Source organism: Apodemus sylvaticus, chromosome 1 (genome assembly GCF_947179515.1).
Source record: "Apodemus sylvaticus chromosome 1, mApoSyl1.1, whole genome shotgun sequence".
In the NCBI taxonomy this organism is placed as follows: Eukaryota; Metazoa; Chordata; class Mammalia; order Rodentia; family Muridae; genus Apodemus; species Apodemus sylvaticus.
The window spans coordinates 167,881,074-167,901,600 of NC_067472.1; the positions used below are offsets into that span (position 1 = coordinate 167,881,074).

The 20,527-nt window shown below is 43.0% G+C and overlaps 1 protein-coding gene and 1 pseudogene across 7 annotated transcripts in view; one reads left to right on the forward strand and one right to left on the reverse strand.

Moving 5' to 3' along the window:
- Uevld (UEV and lactate/malate dehyrogenase domains) overlaps positions 1-20,527 on the forward strand; it is a 35,998-nt gene that overhangs the window by 8,488 nt on the left and 6,983 nt on the right. For 2 of the 7 annotated variants that reach the window (XM_052162308.1, XM_052162293.1), the window contains exons 4-10: positions 208-371; positions 3,204-3,339; positions 5,372-5,490; positions 6,775-6,877; positions 10,104-10,274; positions 12,849-13,022; positions 19,915-19,978. In XM_052162308.1, the coding sequence (XP_052018268.1) occupies positions 208-371; positions 3,204-3,339; positions 5,372-5,490; positions 6,775-6,877; positions 10,104-10,274; positions 12,849-13,022; positions 19,915-19,978 (931 nt within the window). The other 5 variants (XM_052162299.1, XM_052162331.1, XM_052162339.1 and 2 more) reach the window with 5 other exon arrangements.
- On the reverse strand, positions 7,064-9,955 carry LOC127684671 (cytochrome c, somatic-like; annotated as a pseudogene).

Consider the following 20,527-nt stretch of genomic DNA (forward strand, 5'->3'; position numbering starts at 1 on the left):
TTCTTCAGTACTTAGCTTCTTTTTATTTTGAGACAGGATCTTGGTGTTGTCTAGACTGTCTTCAAACTCATAGTCCCCCACCTCAGCATCATTAGGTAGAATGAGAAGCTTTTCCTCCACGCCTAGCTGTCTGTTTCTCAAATGCTGTCTCGCTACATGATGTGTACAGTGCAAACATGTCATGATCCTTTATCTCTTCTCAAATAGGTAAGACGTACAACATACCCATTCGATTCTGGATCTTGGATTCCCACCCTTTCGCTCCGCCCATTTGCTTCTTGAAGCCAACTGCAAACATGGAAATCTCAGTTGGGAAACACGTGGATGCCAAAGGCAGAATATATTTGCCCTATCTCCAAAACTGGAGCCATGTAAGAGCAACTTGGATTTTCTTTGAGCTTTTTTTTTTTCTGAATATTTGTCTTTGTTTTTGTTCTTAATAACACATGTAAACATACTGACCCCAGGCGGTGGTGGCGCACGTCTGTAATCCCAGCACTTAGGAGGCAGAGGCAGGCAGATTTCTGAGTTCGAGGCCAGCCTGGTCTACAGAGTGAGTTCCAGGACAGCCAGGGCTATACAGAGAAACCCTGCTCAAAAAAACCAAAAAAAAAAAAAAAAAAAAAAAAAACCCAAAACATACTGAATCTTCCTCTCCCCGCCCCCACACACACAGAGAAAGAGGGAGTGAGAGAGAGACAGAGAGAGAGAGAGATGCACAAACACTTCCTTATTGTTATTTAGTTGCTGAGTCAGAGTCTTACCATGTAGGCCTTTTGCATCCTGGAACTTACCATGTAGACCAGGCTGGCCTCAAACTCACAGAGATTTGTTGCTTCTGCCTCCAAAATACTGGGATTAAAGGCATGCACCACCATGCCTGGATGATCTTTCAATTACATTCTTCATGTGATCTTTAGGAATAGTTTGAAATTGAGCTTTCTTGAGTCTTTGACATTCTGCTCATAACGTCAGCCTGCACAGCTGCGTTCCCCAGGTCTGGAGCCAGCTACTGTTGTTCCTTGTTTTATTATCAGTTGGCACTTGAAGGGTTGCATACAAAGCTATTAGCAAAGTAATGGAATTCTATTTCCTAGTTCCTGTCTATTAATGATTCTCAGGCTATATATAGATACCTTTTTACTTTGTCTAAATTGATCATACTCTATTTAATCTATAATGTTTTTTGTTTAACCGATTATAGTGTGTGTGTGTGTGTGTGTGTGTGTGTGTGTGTGTGTGTGTGTAGGGGGCGGTATAACGTATAACCTAGGGCCTGAAGCATGCACGGTAGGTAAGCATTCTACGGCTGAGTTGTGTCAGTCTTAGCCTTGGCTTGCTCTGTAGCTCAAGCAGGCCTTGAACTGGGACTTTCTGCCTTACTCTGAAACAGCCATAGTTCCGGCTCTGTACTCCAGTCCTTGCTAAGATTTTTGTCTTTGCAGTGTGAAGGCTTGAACCTTGGGCTTGCTCATACCAGACAAGTACTGCACTGCTCAGTACTCAGCCTAGCATTCAGTTATTTTAATTTTTTTAAGTTCTATTTATTTATTGAGTATGTTTGTGTGTGCACATATGTGACATGGCACGTGTGCAGAGGTCAGAGGACAACTTGTGGAGGTTGGTTCTCTTATTTCACCACATGAGTTCCAGGGATCAAACTCAGCTGGTCAAGCCTGGCAGCAAGCACCCTCGCCTGCTGAGCCATCTCTCCAGCCCTTTCTTTGTTTCATAAGGAAATACACAATAAAAGTTGTAGGGATAGAGGACTCCTGTCTATAGTTTATTTTTTACATGCTTTAGAAAACAGACATAAAGATAGAATGTTACCAGCCTAGATGGCTGTTTTTGTAGTGACTTCAATATAAAAAGTCTCAACCCTGTATATTTTGTTAGAAAGTGTCTTTATTCTGTGCTTCTACATTTGGAAGATGTTGGTTTAGCATTTCTCTCTTTGTATTGTACAGATCTGTGGAATGTTTCCATGAGATCTATAGGGAAGCTACTTATTGAATGATACAATTTGTTTGTACTTTTCAGTTAAGAATATTAAGACTTAGTCAGGTGGTGGTGGCGCACACCTGTAATCCCAGCACACTGGGAGGCAGAGGCAGGCGGATTTCTGAGTTCGAGGCCAGCCTGGTCTACAGAGTGAGTTCCAGGACAGCCTGGGCTACACAGAGAAACCCTGTCTCGAAAAAACGAAACCAAATCCAAAAAAGCGGGGAAAAAAAAAAGAATATTAAGACTTAAAGATATTTTGTATGGTAGTTTAGAAAAAATGAGACAATACCTGAATATACTTCACCTGGGTTTGAAGAAAAGATTAAACTATAAATGTGTAAAGTAAAAAGACAGTTTTTAACTATTGGTACCATAAAGTCTACATAAACCTGTTATGAGAAGTTAAAATCTATCAAACGTGAAGAGCTAAGTGTGGTTAACACTTGGAATTCTAGTAGCAAGGAGGTTGAGGTATCATAATTAAAGGTTTAGCCAGCCTGAGCTACACACACAGCAAGTTCTTAGCCTGGGCTACAAAGCACAAGATCTTAGAAACAAACAGTAGACCCGGAATTCCCCCAAAATAAAATAAAACCCTAAAAAATAAAAAGCTTGCACGTGTTCTTCTCCGCACAAGTGCACTCCGGGGCCCTTTACAGGGAACAGCAGTGTGAGTAAGCACGCAGTGGTAAAGCAGTACCACGTGAGCTGTGCCTGTGGCGCATTACTGTGCTGACAGGGCTTCCTTCTGTGTGCATGGAATTGCTCATGATTGGTTATTCCCGTAACTCGCTGTATAAAAGGTGACGTCAGATGGCTGCCTTGCATTTTACACTGTACAGCCATGCAGCATACAAAACATGCCTTTACACGTTTACATACAAAACGTGTGCTGTCTTTACATACAAAACATGCTGTCTTTTACCATTGGTAAGGGCTGTGGTGCAGCTTGGTGTAAAGTACTTGCATCGCATACAGAAGGCTGTGAATTTGGTTCTCGGCGCAGAGGCCAAAGGAAAACATGCAGCAGGAATAGAGAAGATGGAGGACAGGCTCTTCGTGGAAGTTTGGGGGAGGCTGTGTGCGTTGGTTTTCCACTGTGCGCTGTTCAAGGACCACCTTGACTGACTGACAATATAAAACACGTGCTCTGTAGAAAATACAGTTAGGTAACTTTTCCCTTTGCATGCATTCTCCAGCCCAAATCTGCCATTGTTGGATTAATTAAAGAAATGATCACCAAGTTTCAAGAGGAACTTCCTCTCTATTCTGTGCCATCGTCCAATGAAGCGCAGCAGGTGGATTTGCTGGCCTATATCGCAAAAATCACCGAAGGTTTGTGTTGTCAGTGAGATCACCTAAGATTTAGGAAGTTAGAATTTCTCACTAATGTTCTGTACTCTTTGCTACTTATGAGCCTATGAATAAGTAATATATATATGTATATGTACAAATATATACATACACATATATATTATGTTCCTATTTAATATTTTTCAATTATAAGTATTTCTATATAGTTCCAGTTAAAGATTTTTAAAATGTAAAAATGTTACTCCTATATAATCAGATAAAATAATTCTTTCTTTGTTCAGATCACCTTATAAATTAATTGTCCCAATTATCATTACTTGTTTCTGTAGGTTTTTGTTTTTGTTTTTGTTTTTGTTTTGGCTTACTCAGTGTATGGGATCAGAGGTGTATAAGTCTGATCTTCTAATTGGGATAAAGCCATTTATTCATGCCTAGAACATTTCAGAAGGTTTTTTGTGAGTATTGAGGTCAGAGGTCAGTACTGTGTGTCTTCCTCTGCTTTTACTAGCATATAACAATTGTGCATAACAGTGGGTTTCAGTATGACACCTTCATACATGCACACAATGTATTTCGATCATGCTCACCCTGCACTCTTCCTTTAAGCCCCTCCCACCCTTAATTGATCCCTTCCCTTTTCTTAGCTAGCTTCTACTTTCACCTCTTTGCTCCTGCTCTCCAGCGAGTTTCCTTAGGGTTGTTTATAGGGGCAAGGGTGAGGATTTGTTTATAGAGCTACAGGTACCTTACTAGGCTACACCACTAAAGAAAACATCTATCTCCCTTGTAAACTATTGACTGTGCATAGATTCTTTTTTTTTTTAATATACTTTTAAAAAAGTATTATTTTATTCTGTGTGTATGGGTGTTTGCCTGCATGTATGTCAGTGCCTGGTGCCTGTAATGGCCAGAGCGGATGTTGGATTTCTGGAACTGAAGTAACAGTTGGTTGTGGACTGCCATGTGGGTGCTGGGAATTAAACCCAGACGCTCTTTTTTTTTTTTTTTTTCAGACGCTCTTAACTAATGAGCTCTTTAAATAAAAAGCTCTCTTTAGCTCTTTAAATAAAAAGTGTTTTTTGGTTGGTTGGTTTTTATGGTTTATTTTTTTAATGTGCATTTCATGAATGAGAAACTAGAGTTACAGACAGGTGTGAGCCGCTGTGTGGTTGCTGAGAATTGAACCCGGCCTTCTGGAAGAAAGCCAGTGCTCCTAACCACTGAGCCATCTCTCTAACCTCAAATGAAAACCTTTAAATGTTTATAATACTGTCCTTAAAAAGGAGATCCTCTATATATATCAACATTCAATATAATACCTGTTTTTTCTTAGGGGAGGGTGCAATGTATTAGTTTGAGACGTGATCTCAGGTAACTCTGACTAGCCTCAAACACTATGTAGCTGAAGATTACCATGGACTCCTGATCCTTCTGCCTTCACCTCCCTGTTGTTGGGATTACAGGTGTGCACAGAAATGCCCCGCTACCTCCTCTGCACCCCCACCCCTAAGAGTAAGTGTCACTGTGAAACCCAGGCGCTGCCTCTGTCTCCTGATGGCTGGGGTTATAGGCATGCGTGAGTCACCATGCTTGATTTCAGGCTCCTGTCCTCGCCTTCATTAGTACAGCAAATATTTAAAAAAAAAAAAAATAGAATTGCTGGTCAGTCGGTGGTGGCACATGTCTTTAATGTAATGCTTGGGAGGGACACAGCGGCCCGGGGGTCTACAGCCTGCTCTACACAGGAGCCCCGAGACAGCCAAGACTCCTCTGAGGAACCCTGTCTCGAATCAAAAAATCTATAGAATCTCTATGAGAGTTTTTGAAGTTCGTTTTATTTTTAAGAAGATTCTAGAAACGGTTTTGGGGGAAGGAGGCTGGGGAACAAGGTCACACTTTGTGGTCCAGGCTAGCCTTGAACTTGTCATCCTTCTGCCTCAACTTGTTGAGTGCCAGGATTATAGATGTATTCCACCTCACCAAGCTTATAAAATACTAGAAAAGATTTTTTAATATTATTTTTTAATTCTCTGGATAATATTTTTTATTGTAGGTGTCTCAGACGTAAATTCAAGGGGCTGGACAAATCATGAGAATAAAATACCCAATAAAATCACTGTGGTTGGAAGTGGAGACTTGGGTATTGCCTGCACACTGGCAATTTCAGCAAAGGTATGCAGACATAGTGGCACTACGTATATTTATGCTTTCTTTAGACCTTACAGTTTTTTCTTTTTCTATTTTCATGTATGTGTGGATGCATTTTGGCATGTCTGAACACGCATGTGTATATGTGTGCACAAGTATGCGTGTGCACGTGGAAGCCTGAAGCATCAAGTCAGGAATTACCTTCAATCGCTCTTCCACTTTCTTCACTGAGGCAGGCTCTACCAATCAATCACAGAGCAGGACGATATGGCTAGGCCCACCATGCAGGTTACTCCAGGATCCTCCGTCTCTGGCTTCCTAGGCGGCAGTTACAGGTGGGCTGCCACGCTCATCTGGCATTTACATTTGTTTCTGGGGATGGGAACATTTAGTCTAGATTCTTAACCACTCAATGAAAGACACAGGGTTTTGCTGTGGAGCCCAACCTGCCCTCAAATACTCTTCCTTCCTCTGCCTCTGCAGTGCTGGGGGTGCAGACATTTACAGCCACACCCGACTTTCATAGCGGTAACTCCAGTATCTCTCCTAAGACAGATAGAAATGCATGGCTAGGCTGAGTCTTCATGTTACTGCAGCCCAGGGATTAGTGCACCTGTGAAAAATTACAGGATTGTATAGACACTCTAGAGGACACTCGACCCCTTGTTCACTGTGAACAAGTCAAGCAGCACTACAATACAATACAGGGCCTGGAAGAGGGGCTTAAGCCCTACTGACTGCCACTGAGTCATCCCAGCACTCAGAAGGCAGGGGCGGGTAAATCTCTGAGTTCAAGGCCAGCCAGGTTAGAAAGTGAGTTCCAGGACAGCCATAGCTGTTACACAAAGAAACCATGTCTCAGGAAAATATTTTTTAACAAAAAGGGAAGGAGGGAGAGAGGAAGGGAGGGAGGGATAAGAAAAGGGAGGAAGGGAGGGAGGGAGGAAAGGAAAGGAGGGAGAGGAGGAGGAGAGCAACAGTAACACTGGAATTAAAGTAAAAACTTAAACTCGGGAGCAGTTACATGCCTACCTAGTACGCCTTGCCCCCTTTGTGATTCTGTCTGAAGAAGCTAGAGTTTGCTCCTGGCTGAGCCCTGCTAGGTCCTGGTGTTCAGTAGCCAAGCCTCAAAGACAGTATCAGCCACATAACAGCGCCGTGCTCGCACCCATCCCTCTGTTGTGTTTCTGCTGTTATGTTACCTTCGTTCTTAGGTAGTTCAGGAGGCCTCCTTTAGCCTTTCCCATGTGCTGTGCTGAGTAGCTAGCTGTGTCAGTGAGCCGCTGTTCTCCTTCTCATCTCACACAGGGCGTTGCAGACAAGCTGCTCCTCTTAGACCTCTCAGACGGGACTAGCCAAGGGACGATGGACCTTGATATCTTCAACCTGCCTAATGTAGAGATCAGCAAAGGTTTGATTATTCTATTTAAAGATGGTTATAGTAGTCTATAGTATCGAGTAGTTGGGTCTTAGATTATTTGTTTGTTTGTTTGTTTGTTTGTTTGTGGAATGGGGAATTTGGTCCTAGTTTATGTTTTTTTTTAACAAGTCAGTTTTACTTAAATCAGGACAGTCCAACAAAAATATTGTTAGCCATTCATGATCTGAATTTGGTGTATGGTATACATTAAAAGCCATGAAACATTTGTTTTGTAATAAATAAAGCAGTGGAATTACTCATTAGTAGCTTTTCTTTGGGGGGGGGGTAGTTTCTTGGATTTGGTTTTTTTTCAAGACAGGGTTTCTCTGTGTAGCCCTGACTGTCCTGGAACTCACTGTGTAGACAAGGCTGGCCTCAAACTCAGAAATCTGCCTGCCTTTGCTTCCCAAGTGCTGGGATTACAGGTGTGCACCACCACTGCCCGGCCCCATTAGTAGCCTTTTTAAGATAAGCTATTCTCCCTTCTTCTTGATTCCATCAAAGATCATTTTTGTTCCAGGGATGTACTTTTTGGGATTCTCCAAATCCTCAGGGCTTTCTCTCCCCAGGGGATGCCTTTGTTCTTGTTGGCGTCTGTGTAAGAGAATCCCGCAGCCTGGCCTGTCTTCCGCCCAGACAGACCGTGAAGATCTGGACCAGTCTTACTCTTGCCTCCCTTTCCCACAGTGTGGCACTGGGCACACTACTTCTGAACAAAAAATCTTCTTGCCTTTTTCAACATCACCTATTTTTAATTCTCTCCGGGCTGGTCAACACCACAAACATAAACGTTCGGACTCGAAGTCAGACGTCCCGCTCTCTTAGAATTTTTTAATTACATTTACATTGGCTAGGGGCACGCATGTGCCGTGGCACATGTGCACCTTCCAGACTTGGTTTTCTCCTTATACCTCTCGGGTCCTGGCCATCAAACTCAGGTTGTCAGGTTTAGGGACAGGAGCCTATTCGCTGAGCAGCCTCTCCAGCTTAGCATTCAGAATCACTCCAATTGGCCAAAAGTATTTATTCGTTTTCTCTGATTTGGTTAAATAAGAAAAAGAAAGGAAGTTCTCTTTGCTGTCCCATCCTTTGTGTGTGTGTGAACCTCTTCTTGCTGTTTCCTGGCTGCCCCTGAACTCAAGCAGCCCCCCTGCTCTCCCACTGCTCTCCCAGCTGGTGGTGATGGTAGGCACCTCCGCTGAGGCCAGGCATTTAAAAAAAAGCATCACTTCAGGCTGGAGAGCTGGATCAGAGGTTAAGAGCACTGGCTTCTCTTCCTGAGGTCCTGAGTTCAGGGGCAACCACATGGTGGCTCACAACCATCTGTAATGGGAACTGATGCCCTCTTCTGGTGTGTCTGAAGAGAGCTTCAGTGTACTCACATACATAAAATAAATAAATCTTTAAAAAAATTGTTACATAGGACATGTAACATTGTATTAGCACATATTCGTCTAGATAAAGACTATATTTGGGGGTGCAGGTTTAAAAGTATTTCACCAGGAATGCATGAGTTTAAAAAAAAAAAATCCCTCAAGCCTGATGAGATGGCTCAGTGGTTAAGAGCACACTTCCGCAGAGGACCTAAGTTTGGTTCCCAGAACCCATATTGTGCACCTCACAACTGCCTGTAACTCTAGCTGCAGGGGTGCCAACAGCCTCTTCTGGCCTCTGCAGGTACCCACACACATGGTATACATAAAATATACATAGAATCATGTGTGTATATGGGAGGAGGGCTGTATTTGTTTTTTGACATATGTTTCTTTGTGTAGGCCTGGCTATCCTGAACTCACTCTGTAGACCAGGCCGGCCTCACACAGAGATCTGCCTCTGCCTCCCAAGTGCTAGGATTAAAGTTGTACACCACCATGCCTGGATTAAAAATACATTTTAAAAATCAAAATAATAAAAACAGATCGTTGAACAAAATGTATTTCCTAAAACATCTCTACCAGTTTATAGATAAGACCAACTTATACATGGCACAGTGATGTGGGCATCTTTGGTCATTCCCTAGGTTTCCTATATTCCTTGACTGTTTCCTAAATAATGTTTAAAGTCTCACATACTAGTATGTACTTACTGATGGTGTCAGAAGAGTTGACTGGCCTGTCTGTTCTAAAAATAGCACGGTCACAGTGCACTAAGCGTTCGGATCCCTGGAGGAGACAATTAGCTCATTTTCCTCATCTGAGAGAGTACTGTAGTTGCTTTAATGGTCCTTTAATGGCCGGGTAGAGGCTTCTTAGGGAGCGGGATATTCTCTTGTGCCTGTCATTTCCAGTCCTGAGTTCCTAAGGGACCTCTTAACTCTTCAGATCCCTGTAGGAGAGACTCCTTAGTACCTAGCCCGAGGGAAAGTGAGACCATTTAGGACCTAAGGAAACTGGTTTTTTTTTCCTGTGTGTCTCATCAGCCATTGATAACCGGTAAAATAACTGACTACTTGAAAGAACAGAATCTTTGGAGGAAATGTGCAGTACATGGTACTTACCACCAAGCAGGGACTCAGAATTACCTGTGAGGACAAGGACATTTTATCATCAAGGCATAGGAAGGAAGCCAGAGGAGGACTCTGGCAAGGCGGGGTGAAGCCAAGGTGTAGTGTTTTCAATTAAACTGGTCACTGACTTCCGATGCTCTGGCCGTGCTCGTCAGCCTCCCCGGGTACCTGTTTTCAGTTTCCCAAGCAGGGAGGGAGGCTAATAGGTTAGAATCTGAAAGCAGACTGCCTGGCTGTCTTGCAGCCTCTGCGGACTCGGTCCAGTCACTCAGCTCTTTGCTCAGGTTCCCTCCCGATCTCCCACATTATATCACAGTCACTTTCAAGGGCTGCCGTGGCTCCCAGGATCACAGCACAGAGGTCACAGCTGTCGGTTCACCTTGCCTATGTCACTCATTTCCCCTGTAAGAACTGTGAACTACTTAGAAAACTTAGTCTCTGTGCATTGGCGCTGGCTCTTTCTAATTTCCTGCCTAGTTTGTTCCGTATCCCAGGCTGGCCTCCAGCATGGAGCCATTCTGTTCCGACCTCCCAAGTGCTGGCTCACAGCTGTGTGCCGCCATGCTTGGCCGTGGATACATGCTGTTACCCCTCAGCATTCCCAAGGATAGCTATACAGGGGTGTGTGTGCCACATTCTCTGTTCGTAGAATCTTGTACTAGTGTTGGCTCAGACTATCTTGAACTCAGACTGTTTCTTTTCGTTCATTAGATTTGTCTGCCTCTGCTCATTCCAAGGTGGTGATCTTCACAGCCAACTCCTTGGGTGGTTCCGAATCCTACCTGCATGCAGTACAAAGCAATGTGGACATGTTCAGAGCTCTTGTTCCAGCTCTGGGACATTACAGTCAACATGCTGTCCTGCTTGTTGCCTCTCAACCAGGTAAAAAGCTTTATTGTAAATTCACAGGACGGCCCAGAGCATCAGTATAATTGCCATTGCTGATTTAAAAAAAAAAACAAAAAACAAATCACCATGGTGTATAAAAGGATATTCAGTAAGATTGTGCTTAGAATGAACAGTACATACATCTGTAGTCTATCAGCAGTTACTCCTTATAACTGATATTACATAGGTTGCAAGTCATAGCTTTTCATGAAATGTGGTATTATTTTCAAGTTGTTAGCCATACCTCCTTTAGTGAGGAAATGGTTAAAACCGCCAAGAGAATCATTCAGCGATGTTTATGTGTAGGATATCTTAAGTCTCTGGTGTTAACAAAGATATTAAGAAACATATCAGGGCTGAAGAGGTGGCTCAGTGGTTAAGAGCACTGGCTGCTCTTCCAGAGGTCCTGTGTTCAATTCCAGCAACCACATGGTAGCTCACAACCATCTGTAATGGGATCTGATGCCCTCTTCTGGTGTGTCTGAAGACAGCTACAGTGTACTCATATAAATTAAATAAATAAACCTTTTTTTAAAAAAAGAAAAGCAACACATCACTATACATGCAAAGACAAGTTTTTTACGCACGCACATGCGTGTATGTGTGTGTGTGTGTATGAATGCATGCACACATACACACTGTGTGTGGAGGTCAGAGGGCAGCCCTCCTTTGATGTGTGTTGTGGGTTGAACCCAGATTGTCAGGTTTGCTGTCAGTGGCTTACCACTGTGCCGCCTCACCCATCCATCTTTAACAGTTGATATTTTGTACATTGTTTCACTTAAGAGAGATGTTTCCAGAGACTAGGTGGTTTGGGCTCAATCAGTGCTTCAAGCACCTGTTTGAAAATATTCCACAGTCACCCACAGTTACATGTTCATTTATGATTGTCAGAGACATTGGTCCCTTTAAATCCTTTTGGCATGTAAAAGAAAGGGAAGTTGTAGGGTTTTTTTCTTTTTCTTTTCTTTTTTTTTTAGATTTATTTGTTTATTATTATATGTGAGTACATTGTCACTGTCTTCAGACATACCAGAAGAGGGCATTGGATCCCATTACAGATGGTTGTGAGCCACCATGTGGTTGCTGGGATTTGAACTCAGGACCTCTGGAAGAACAGTCAGTGCTCTTAACCGCTGAGCCATCTCTCCAGCCCCCAATGGGTTTTTTTTTCTTAAAGTGATGTACTGCATAATAATATATGAATCAACATTTTGATTTGAGCCTAAAACATAAAAAATGTATCAATGGAATTAAGTTATTGGACTGGGGATATGGCCTGGTAGAGTGCTTGCCTAATATACATGAGGCCCTGGGTTCAAAACCCTGCAAGATCACACTCTCAAAAGAATAGTGCTTCATTGAAATGAAATGATTGTTTTTCTGCTTTCTGTTGGGGCGTGGGATTTGCTGCTCACTGACCACTCAGACACCAGCCTCAGATATGATGAGAGTTTATTGAACGAATGATCAGTCAGGACCACAAGAGAGAAAGACATAATTGTGGCACCTGTCTGTCCTCAGGGCAGACTTTTTATAGGAAAAAAAAAAACAGGTTCAAAAGTTACACTGCAGCAGGTTAAAGGCAAACAGTGAAGTGGCTGACTAGACAAAGTATTATGGGCTAAGCTTTAAGCTGATTGGTCCTGAGTGAGGTACCAGGGGTGGTGGACAGGCAGAGAATAGGGAGATGTCAGAACATTGAGATAAGGTACAGATGGTTTTTTTCTTTTGTTTTGTTTTTTTTTTCCAGAGACAGGGTTTCTCTGTGTAGCCCTGGTTGTCCTGGAACTCACTCTATAGACCAGACTGGCTTTGAACTCAGAAATCTGCCTGCCTCTGCCTCCCAAGTGCCACCACCTGGGGATAAGGTACAAATGACTCAAAGGTAACTTTTTGGCTTAGTAGAAACATTCTTCAGTGTCCGTTAAAGTAGTAACTGTGAACTGAGTCTCACCTTGTGAGTTTCACCTTGTGAGTAACGTGGAGACTGGATAAAAATGACTACAGTTTGATTAAAAGGAGCAGACCTTCCTCGACACATTCTAGACCCGATTTTCACCTTTCTTGCTTAACTCTTCCTGGAACGTATTTATTTTCTGTCCGAATAATTCGTTTCATTAAATAGTCATATAAAAGTGCTTTAGCATGGTTAGTGTTTTCAGTATACTTTATAAACCCACCGCCAGAACGGTGGTACACTTTTGTAATCCCAGTACTCTGGAACAGAGTGGGGAAGAGTGGGAGTTCAAGGCCCGTGCTGTTTGGGAGAGTGTGATGCGCCAGCGCGTTTAAGACCTCCGAAGACTGAAGTGCTGGCATATTCACTAGTGAAGTGATCCTTCCCATGTGAGCTAGGCTACAAGCATTTCTTGGTTTTGTTTTTTGTTTGTTTGAGACAGGGTTTCTCTGTGTATCCCTGGAACTCACTCTGTAGACCAGGCTGGCCTTGAACTCACAGTGATCCCTCTGCCTCTGCATCCTGCATGATGAGATTAAAGGTATGTGCCACCACTGCCCAGCTAATTTTTTTTATCCTTAAATTGTCACTTTGTGTGTAACATTTAGTAGAAATTATGAGCTATGCGACATGGAAGCTGAGTGCATTTCCTGCGACTAGAGTGATTGGGATCGGCTGCAATCTGGAGTCGCAGAGGTTACAGTACATTATCACGAATGTTCTGAAGGCGCAGACTTCAGGCAAAGAAGCGTGGGTTGTTGGTGAACAGGGAGAAAACAAAGGTAAGTGCCTCATACTAATTATGCTGCTAACTCTCTGAAGTCTTGACATTCGGATCATTCGGATCTGTGCGGGGACCTCACACTTGTGAAGCTTAGTGAGAGAGTTACATGAGGGTCATTCAGTCTTCGTGTGTGTGTGTGTGTGTGTGTGTGTGTGTGTGTGTGTGTGTGTGTGTGTATGAGTGTATGAGTGAGTGTGTGTGTGTGAGTGTATGAGTGAGTATATGTGTGTGTGTGAGTGTGTGTGTGTGTGAGTGTGTGTGTGTATGAGTGAGTGTGTGTGTGTGTATGAGTGTATGAGTGAGTGTGTGTGTGAGTGTATGAGTGAGTATATGTGTGTGTGTGAGTGTGTGTGTGTGAGTGTGTGTGTATATATGCTGCTAGAGATTAAACCCTCAAGTGTGTTAGGTGTGCTATCACTGACTGCAAAACCCAGCTCCTGTAATACTGGTACATTTGGAGTCTTAGGGGGGTTCTTTTTGTTTCTTTGTCTTTTAGTTTTTTAAGTTTAGAACAAGACCCCTTAGTCAGGTTTTCAATTTTTAGTTGAATTTTAGATTTACAAGTTTTACTTTTCCATTTAAACATACATGAAACATTTAAAACTCCCCTCTATTCTCTCCACGTCCAACTCTGTTTGCTTTTCCTAAGCTCAGTCCCACTTCCTAAACACATGCCTCCTGTTTGTTTTTTCCAAAAGAATTTTCAGTCTTTGGACTTTTTAACTAGCTGCAGGTCACGAAGCAGATATCCTGCACATCAGATACTCACGTTACAATTCAGAACAGTAGTAGAATTACTGTTAGGAAGAAGCCACAAAATAATGATATGGTTGCAACAACATGAAGAACTGTATTAAAGGATGGTGGCATTAGGAAGGCTGAGAACACCTGTTTTAGAGAGAAGAAAATATATAAGATACTATTTGATTATTATTTTGGTGCTGAGACATTTACATATGCATTCAAGGCGGGCTGAAATCAATAGGAAAAAGAGAATACTGTTGCTACAGTGCCCCAAATGACGGTAAAGGCCGGCACTGAGCTAGACATTGGAAGAAGGAAATAGTGGTAAAAACATCCCAGGAATGGGAGACAGGACAGGCAGAGCCATGCCATTTGCTCCCAGGAGGCAGGAAAGCCCCGGGGTCTAGAGGTACTTGTGAGTTCTCAGCAGGGAAACAGAAACGGGAGGATCTAGGAGAATGCAAACTGGGATTCCTTAAGTCGCTGCTGGAATAGTTGGCATAGATGTGTGTCTGCACATCTAGAGGTGTGCAGAATCGGAAACCTAGCGGAGCAAGTCCTCTGAGTGTGCACGCAGCCAGGAGCACTGTGAGCACCACCGGCCTTGCCAGCCATCGTCCAGTTGACTGTGTAGGAAAGCGAGGTGGCGTTTTGGTTTGTCTTTCACCGAGCTAGGATCCAACGCAGGAATCCTTGTGCTCGCTAGGCAAACTCTAACCACAGGTTAGCTGGCTCTAACCTTTGTCCTCTTGCTTACTGCGCTTGCTTTACAGCTGGATATACATACACATGGCTTGGTTTCATTGCCTAGCCCTAAAGGCAGAAATGGATCAGAGGCTCCCTCTGCTGGCTGCATGTTAGATTCCAACTAGTAATAATTTTTGCACAAGTGACTACATAGTAATGTGATAAAATTGATTTTTATTGCATGCCGGGGGAATCCTTTGGGAGGGGGAACTGGGAAAGGGAAAATCATTTGGAATGTAAACAAAGAATATAGAAAATAAAAATATATAATAAAAAATTGATTTTTAATAATTATCATCTTTATGAAGTAATTTTCAGACAATACTTCTCACTTAAATTTTATAAATACCCTGGGAAGAAAGAATTTTATTTTTTAAATTTATTTTCATTTTATGGCATTTTGTTTTGCCTATATGTATATCTATACATATAGTATATCTATACATACAGTTTCAGGGTGTCAGACCTGGAAACTGGAGTTACACTCAGTTGTGAACTGTTGTGTGGGTGCTGGGAATTGAACCCAGGTTCTCTGGAAGATCAGTCAACGCTCTTAACCACTAAGCCATTCTCCAGCCTCAGGTTTCTTTTTGTTTGTTTGTTTGTTTGTTTGTTTGTTTGTTTCATCTTCTGTTTGTTTTATTTTGTTTCTGTTTCAGGCTTTTGAGACAGGGTTTTTCTATGTAGCCTTGGCTGTCCTGAAACTCACTCTATAGAGCAGGCTGGCCTCAAAGTCAAAGATCTACCTGCCTCTGCCTCCTGGGTGCTGGGATCAAATATGTGCCACTCTCCGCTGAGCCCTGGCTTTCTAAATGTATAAAGAGGAAGCCCAGAGCCAGTGAGGATGAGCGAGCTGCTGCGGTGGTATAGCCAATGAGAGCGGCTCTAAATGATGCTAAGATTTGCTCTTTCCCGCAGTCAGTAGCACAGAATAAACAGTGAATTGTTATTCTAAGATTTACAAGATGGTGATAAATATGAATTAGCAAAAGGAAACGTGAAACAATTTGAAGTAAAGTAACCTTAGGTCTTGAAAACAGTTGTAAGAGTAAACTTGTCTAAGTAAACTCCTCCTCTTCGAGTTCTGCAGAGACAAATGGTAGTCACAGCCTAGGGAGGAGTCCCAGGGCAAATAAGACCTTTAGGCTCTATTTCCTGCTTGCTTCCTCAGCTTCAGCTGCCGTTGTGCCAGGTGTTACTCCAGGTGTTCCGCCAGGTGTTCCGCCAGGTGTTCCGCACTAGCCAGATGGTCGCTCATACACTCTCATTGCATCTGCTGCCTCCTTTTCACGTCACCCATTCACTTAGCTAGTTCCTGCTTAACCTCCAGAAAGCACTGGAGATTAGGTAAGTTCATGCATGTGTTACAAGCATTAGCACACCATGTCACCCTCATGTGTGTTATATCATCAGCGCCATGCTATTTACATGCCTGTGCTTCACAAGACATTCATCTTCAGTCAGGAATGCTTTGTCCATTTTGGATTGAACGAATGATCCTGACACCGCCTTGTTGTATTCAAAAATCAATCACTTATTCTGCATCAAATTAGATGATTAGCATAACATTTGCTTAAGAGCTAATTTTTTTTAAGTGTGCTATTGAAGTCATATAGAAAGCAAAGATTACTGCAGTAGTATTTTGGCAGTCTGAGGGCTGGATCTCAGAGTATATTATCTCTTTTGGCACATGTTTGGTGTTGTGTATAATAGAATAAAGCAATTCTAAAGGCAGTATTTTTTTCATATTTTTTATCAGGGTCTCATATACCCAGGGTAGCATTAAACTTGCTATATGGATGAAAATGACCTTTGAACTTCTGATCCTCCTTCTCCCCACCCCAAATGCAGGGATTGCAGGTGTGTGTCACCACACTCCATTATAATTATCCAGTGCAGAAGGTTGAATCCAGGGCTTTATACATGCTAAGCCAGCACTCTGCAGACTAAGCTATAATCCCTGTCCCCAGTGGGCATTTTTTCATGAAAATTCTTGGGCCTGTTTTTGAGGATTGGAACAGAAGATAAGGATGATTGAGTACACTGTTTTATGTGTCTTAAGCAAGGATGGCTCTACATACAGGAACGTAAAGTGCTGGGCAATGGAGCAGAAAGTTAAGTAGTTAAGGGCATCCCGACCTACTTTCCTCCATTACAGGTAGATGTGAGTGCTCTAAACATTTTCTCTTTTAGATTATGACTCAAGGCGTGTGTAGAGGAACGAATCATAGGGCTGGAGAGGTGTCGATCCATAGGGCTGGAGAGGTGTCGATCCACGGGGCTGGAGAGGTGAAAATCCATAGGGCTGGAGAGGTGTCGATCCACAGGGCTGGAGAGGTGAAAATCCATAGGGCTGGAGAGGTGTCGATCCATAGGGCTGGAGAGGTGAAAATCCATAGGGCTGGAGAGGTGTCGATCCAGAGGACTGGAGAGGTGTCGATCCATAGGGCTGGAGAGGTGAAAATCCATAGGGCTGGAGAGGTGTCGATCCAGAGGACTGGAGAGGTGTCGATCCATAGGGCTGGAGAGGTGAAAATCCATAGGGCTGGAGAGGTGTCGATCCATAGGGCTGGAGAGGTGTTGCAGGGGAAGAGCACTCGTTGCTCATGTAGAGGTTTGATTCTCATCAGTACCTGGTGGCTCACAACTGCCTGGAACTCCAGTTTCTGGGGCTCTGATGCTCCTTTCTGGCCTCTTTGAGCACTGTATGTATGCATATACATAGATGTAGGCAAGACACTCATAAAATAACTAAAAAAACGGGCTGGAGAGATGGCTCAGCAGTTAAAGAGCACGGACCCTTCTTTCAGAGGTCTTTCGTTCAATTCCCAGCAACCACAACCTGTATTAGGATTCAATGCCCTCTTCTATTATGCTTGAAGACAGTTCAGTGGAATTAATAAAATAAATAATTCTTAAAAACAAAACAAAAAAAATAAAAAACTAAGCTGGGCCGTGGTGGTGCACACCTTTAATCCCAGCACTTGGGAGGCAGAGGCAGGCAGATTTCTGAGTTCGAGGCCAGCCTGGTCCACAAAGTGAGTTCCAGGACAGCCAGGGCTACACAGAGAAACCCTGTCTTGGAAAACAAAACAAGCAAACAAAAAAAAGCAAACTAACTAAAAAACAAAATTAAGTTCAAAAATGAATCCGAGATTCCTACTTACCATCTGTCTGATCTTAACTGTGGACATAATGGCAGCAATGCTCAGAGTTGTCTGGTGATTGCGTCTCCTTTGTGAATCTTATTTTATGTCTACCTTGCTATTTTTATTCATCCTTTCAAGGTCTATAATACTGTATTGCAGTTAGCAAATGTTCTCCTTGTCCCAGTTTTTAATGATTGTTAATATATTAGTAGTATAACAGAACCCTTAAATAAGTAATTCTTTTTTTAAAGATATATTTATTTTATGTATGTGAGTACACTGTAGACACACTTCAGACACACCAGAAGAGGTCATTACAGATGGTTGTGAGCCACCATGTGGTTGCTGGGAATTGAACTCAGGACCTCTGGAAGAGCAGTGTTCTTAACCACTGAGCCATCTCTTCAGCCCCAGTAATTCTTATATAACCCTTCTAAGTAGAACATTTTTTAAATTTCTTGGACTTGGCATGGTGGTATACACCTTTCATCCTCACACTCAGCAAGTCGAAACAGGAAGATCTTGGTAGTCCAAGGCCAGCCTGGTCTATAAAAGTAGTTCCAGGCCAGCCAGTAATATACAGTGAGACCCTGTCTCCAAAACAAACAAACAAAAAAGCCCAGCAACAATAAATGTAGAAACGTTTTTAGCCTTCTCTATGTGTTTATATTTTTCTTTTTCCTTCTTGGTTTTTTGAGACAAGGTTTCTCTGTGTAGCCCTGGCTGTCCTGGAACTCACTCTGTAGACCAGGCTGGCCTCGAACTCAGAAATCCACCTGCCTCTGCCTCCCAAGTGCTGGGATTACAGGCGTGCACCACCACTGCCCGGCTCTATTTTTCATATAACAATTCTTGGATTTGTGCTCTTTTTCACTTGCATAAAAGGGTCATGGTTGTCATTTGTTTTGGAGATGGAGACATACTCAGCAGGGTGTTGAGTACGGTGGTGGAGCACCGGCCGGCCCAGGATGAGCAAGGCCCGAGATTCAGTCCCAGCATTAAAAAAAGCTTGAGACATTCCCATGGTTTTCGCCTTAATTATTACTAGTCTTTTTCTCTTTGTTAACAAATACGACCTTAACTGGTGTGTGGGGTTGATTGTGCATTAGCTTCTATGTCCGCAGCACCAGAATAGAGATTAGACTGGAAAGGACACAAAAGAGGAATGAGTGACACCTGCAACAAGGCACCATACGGTCAGTCCGTCAGTCAGTCCGTCCGTCAGTCAGTCATCTTGAAGAAGAGAGATGTCCTGATCCTGTCAATCACTAAATGATCTGTGTTTTGTTTTGCTTAGTTTTTAAATGCAGTTTAGAGTATGTGAGTCTTAGACATAAGATATTTTTATTATGTGTTTTTGCTTTGCCTACCCCAAAACTAACTTATATAAAAATGTCTTTATATAGATGAATACTGGAATGGTTTCAAGTGTTACAATTTTAGATCACTATTAAAAAGAGGCACAGATACCCAGTGTGTGGGTGCTTCTGATGCAGCACCGCCTTCATGAAGTTCGTGTATGGCGTACACAGAAAGAAGGCTTTAGGCCCCATCCTGCTTTAAAAACTGCAGCTGGTTGGTGCTGAGTCAGATTTTTTGATTTCCTATAAACACTGTGGTTAGAGGATGTGGGTAATCTGCAAGGTGTTGCTTCTCTTGCAGCTGTAGAAATTCCATCCCAAAATAGGTTACCACATTATTCTTCAAATTAGTCAGTATGCTTCCCAGCAGAATAGCTGTCAAGCACTCATGCCATTTGAAAGCCTGTTGTCTGCAGCCCCCTGAGGAGACAGCTCTCCCTATGTGAACAGTAGAGCCGCCTTTGTATGGACCTCACGAGTGAGGACAGATAGGGAAGCCACAGGCAGGCTGTAGGCATCACAGCTGTAGGAGATGTAGGTTTAAAAGTTTTCTTGTCCCAACACGGAAAGTAGCGTGTCATCAATGGGAATAACTGTCATTAGAAGGATGAAAAACTGTACAAAGATCAGGTCTCTTGACCTCAAAAGGCCAGTTGTTGCTTGCTTCCCTCTTGTTTTTTAATTAGGCAGGGTCTCACTGTGTAACCTTAGCAGTCCTGGAACTTGTAATATGGATCACGCTGGCCTTGAACTCAAAGAGACCTGTCTTCCTGCCTTTGTCTCCTGATGGCTGACTAAAAGCCTAAGCCACCACTCCCAGCCATTTGTCACATGCTTGTCTTAAGAAAAATCACTGGCACAATGTAACTGTTTCTTTGTTTAATTCTAGCTTGCTCGTGGAGTGGCCGAGATGGAGTAATGAGTCCCAGCTCTCAGGCACAGCTGTCCAGCAGGTAACAGTGCAGAGTTGAGACTGTCCAGCTGAAACCTTGTGCTTCCTGGCTGACAGTGCAGCTATTTACACAGCAGCTTCTTACCAGGCTTCTGTAATCAGGACCACCTAGCAGGAAGTACAGGGAGCAGTGCCCGGCAGTCCTGGGTCCGGGAGAGCTTGTGAGCTCGTGAAGACATGTGAAAAAGAAGAGCGAGGCTCATTTGAGACGGTGCTTTGCCTCCTTTACATCTAACATCAAGTCAGTGTAAGGAGGACTTCACCGAACACATTTGGAGATCAGTCTAAGAATAATGTCTTCCGTGTCTCAGCAAAGGGCCATGCAATGCAAAGGCACTTTATGCGGAGGCCCCCTAAGGTTTGCCATGCACATGGGATTCACACTCAGATTATGTTCAGTCCATTTGCTATTTCACCATCACAGATAATGCTCTTCTCGAGTCTGGCACAGTAGAAAAGTGTAGATGTTTAAATCTTCAGCTTGTGGGTTTTAGCACACGTGTCAGGTGGAAGGAAGAGGGTGTGAACAGTTTCATCAGGCTAAACGCCA